Below are 3,732 nucleotides of genomic sequence, written 5' to 3' on the forward strand. Positions count from 1 at the left end.
CATAGGTTAAATACAAGCGTAATATTGTGATTCAGAATCCTAAAGGATTCCAAGAGATGTGATGTTGTGCTCATGTTCTCTAGGTGACTTTGGATGGCCATGACATTCGCTCTCTTAACATTCAGTGGCTTAGAGCTCAGATTGGGGTAGTGGAGCAGGAGCCCATTCTGTTCTCCACCACCATTGCCGAGAATATTCGCTATGGCAGAGAAGATGCAACGATGGAAGATATAGTCCAAGCTGCCAAGAAAGCCAATGCCTACAATTTCATCATGGATCTGCCACAGGTACCCTAAGCCTCTTATTACGTGGGGAAACCCAGAAGCTGTAGAAGGAAAAAAAGTTATACAATAGTATGTATTTCTTTTTATTTGAATCCTAAATCGTTAAATTCATAATGTCATGTTTCAGTTTAATGCCTGGAAATGTACCATGAGCTATGTTTAAAAACATATTGTTAACATATTAAAAGTCTCCCAAACTGAGTAACTTCCTTTTAAGCTTCCCTTTGACACAGTCAAAAATTTCTTTATTTCATCTATTAAGCATTTGTCTAAGCAAATGATAAATTGTTATGTGGTAACAACTTGCACAATCCTCTTTTGATATCTACCATTATCATTGTCCTTTAATTTTCTTATGCTTAAACAGCTAATATTTTGTCCTTGGTACTGTACCCAACATATTTAAAAATTCCTCATTTATCTTCATCTTAAACAACAACTAAAATCCATTCCATATTCCATATGTATATAGATTTTGTGGCCAATGGTCAGCTAAGTCAAAGAAGAGTTATCACTAATTAACACTTATATAAGACTTACTACAAACCAGGCAATATTCTTAATACTTTATAGCTATTAATGCATTTAACCTTCATTTCACTATTCTCCTTTCAGGAAGTTTTATTATTCTCCCTAACTATAGATGTAGAATTGAGGTTCTCAGAGATCAAATAACTTGCTCAAGGAAGGAGAGACAAGGCTCACACCCAGGCAGTCTTACTCCAGAGTCTGTGCTCTAGAACACTTCCTATTTGGCCTTCTAAATTACCTATATGAATAGGATTGTTGCCATGAGTACAATATAGTCTAGTGGTTAAAGAGTATAAAGCTTTAGCATCAGATTGCCTCCATACAAATCCCAGCTTCTCCACATGCAAGCTTTATGAATTTGGGCAAGTTACTTTACCCCCTTATGCCCCAGAATTTCCTTATGCATCAATTAAGGAGAACAGCAGTACCTACCTCACGGGGTATCTGTGAGGACTAAATGAAATGATATGTGTGAGGAGCTCAGCTCCATGCTTTATATAGGTGCTCAGCTCTTAATAAGCAAGATAAGAATCTGACATCCACGCTTCATTGTGAGATTCCAGTGTAATGCTAAACAAGCAAGATACTCAGTAACTGCTGTCAATGGTAATGATTATAAAGCTAGTTTGGTCTTTCATTCACAATAAAAGACAGCTTTAGCATTATGTTTTTCTGTGTCATCTAGCTAGAGAAAAGAGACAAGGACTTGATATGTGCTTAAATCCTCTAAAATGGAGATTCGGGACCTGATCAACTTTTGTTTCGGTGGAAACATTTTATTTGAAGTTAAACTAAAAAGAAAGAAATATTTATACAGCCCAGTGAATCTGAGAATGAAAGACTAAATAAATTTATTTATCTTACATACAAATATTGATGAGACAATAATGCCTTGAGGCATTATTCTTGTTTCAGGAAGCGTATTTCTTTCAGCGAAAGTTGGACCTACAAAGGAAGAAGCTGGAAAGAACCTTGTGATGGATCACCGTCAGGAGTCATCAAATTCTTCCACTTCATTACTGGTATCACTTTCTTTCTAGCAATTTGACACTCTTGTTGGAGAAGGAGGAGGCCAGATGAGTGGTGGCCAGAAACAGAGAGTAGCTATTGCTAGAGCCCTCATCCGAAACCCCAAGATCTTGCTTTTGGACATGGCTACCTCGGCGCTGGATAATGAGAGTGAAGCCATGGTGCAAGAGGCATTGAGTAAGGTTTGTTGAAAGTCTGAGTTCATTTTACAGGTCCGTGTGGAAATGCTTGTGCTGCCGTATGAAAGGCTTCTTGCAGGTGGGGGAGGAGGTGGCGAGGGGAGAGAGAGAGTGAGAGAGAGACTACTCCTGGGTCAGTGTATCTAGTCTGACTGTTTAGAAAGTATTGGCTGACAATAATGTTTCTCACAGTTGAACAGAAGACAGTTATGATTTGCTCCCCAAAATTACACATGTAAAACTTAAAATTTTGTTAAGCCTGACTTATAATATGTGATTTTCAAAATTTCCTGTTTTGTTTTTAGCTGTTGATTAATAGCAGCAACCAGACCAACATGTGATGGTATTTATGGCCTCGAGAAAGTGTCCTGGCCTTTCCTAATGTCTGCATAGCCTATTAAGGATTTTCCCAAGGACCAAGGCTCTGACTTATAGATTCTGAGATGATCCAAAGGTCAACAATGTCAGCTCTGTCTTCCATTCTTGTGTAACGTGCTCTGTCCATTCTTACAGATTCAGCATGGTCATACGATCATTTCAGTTGCTCATCGCCTATCCACAGTCAGAGCTGCAGATGTCATTATTGGTTTTGAACATGGTGCAGCAGTGGAAAGAGGCACTCATGAAGAATTGTTGGAGAGGAAAGGAGTTTACTTCACTCTAGTGACTTTACAAAGTCAAGGAGATCAAGCCCTTAATGAAGAGAACATAAAGGGCAAGTCCTTTTTTTCTTTACCCTTGTACATTATATTGAAGAGTTAATGTATATAATGCTTTATGTGCTTCAATGCATTTCAGTATATACTCTTACTTGATCTTCCAAAATCCCATCAAGGCATTATTTAGATGAAAAAGGAAAAACAGAAGCTAAGGAGGTTCGGTTACTTGATCAAATTATAGAGCTAAAATCTAGGTCTTCTGTCGAAGAACTTTCAATTCCATCTGTCTCTTTTTTCTCCCCAGTTTGTTATAAACTAGCTTCCTTCCTATAGTGTCCTGCACACGGTAGGAGCTCAATTCTTATTGGTTGAATGAATTAATCGATGACTAAAATGTTTTATGCTTGTTTTTACTAATGTAGATAGATATTTCAGACGATAATGCACCTTCTCTTTTTCAATCTGAATTTTAGATTTAGAGGTTTATTTCAATCTACATTAACCAACCACTCCAAACTTTCACTACCATATCGCTTCTCAATTTTTGAACTCCACTTGGTATAATTATATTGGGTATAACTATATCGTTGTATATAGTTAACAGGTGATTTATTCTAAAAATATATATATGTTTTAAATTGATGAGTCTATCATTTTTTCCACTTCTAGTAGGCTTCCCTTAAGGTTTTTACGATTCATGCTCTAGGATATCTATTTCTGTGGTGATAACACATGGTCTATTATATAGTTCAAAAGATATAGTCTTGCTGAGTATTTTGATTTTTTTTTATTAAAATGTGCTGAACAAGTACTAAATTCTATTTATTGCAATAAAGTTAATAGAATGTTTTAGCATCAGACATGGTAATGATATGACCGGCAAACATAGTAAATAATTTTATTCTACTTATTGTATACACTAAGGAATCCTTCATGTTGTGTTGAATAGGAAAAGATGAAACTGAAGATGCCTTCCTTGAGAGTGAACAGACCTTTAGCAGAGGGAGCTACCAGGCTAGTTTAAGGTAAGTCAAGCCATGGGACAGATTT

The 3,732-nt window shown here is 36.7% G+C and overlaps 1 protein-coding gene across 1 annotated transcript in view; it reads left to right on the top strand.

The window, feature by feature from the left end:
• ABCB11 (ATP binding cassette subfamily B member 11) overlaps nucleotides 1-3,732 on the top strand; it is a 78,986-nt gene that overhangs the window by 34,305 nt on the left and 40,949 nt on the right. The window contains exons 13-16 of the mRNA XM_011360129.1: nucleotides 84-287; nucleotides 1,856-2,026; nucleotides 2,537-2,738; nucleotides 3,632-3,707. Of these exons, the coding sequence (XP_011358431.1) occupies nucleotides 84-287; nucleotides 1,856-2,026; nucleotides 2,537-2,738; nucleotides 3,632-3,707 (653 nt within the window). The remainder of the gene's footprint in view (nucleotides 1-83; nucleotides 288-1,855; nucleotides 2,027-2,536; nucleotides 2,739-3,631; nucleotides 3,708-3,732) is intronic.

Source organism: Pteropus vampyrus, unplaced genomic scaffold, assembly GCF_000151845.1.
Source record: "Pteropus vampyrus isolate Shadow unplaced genomic scaffold, Pvam_2.0 Scaffold2, whole genome shotgun sequence".
Lineage (NCBI taxonomy): Eukaryota > Metazoa > Chordata > Mammalia > Chiroptera > Pteropodidae > Pteropus > Pteropus vampyrus.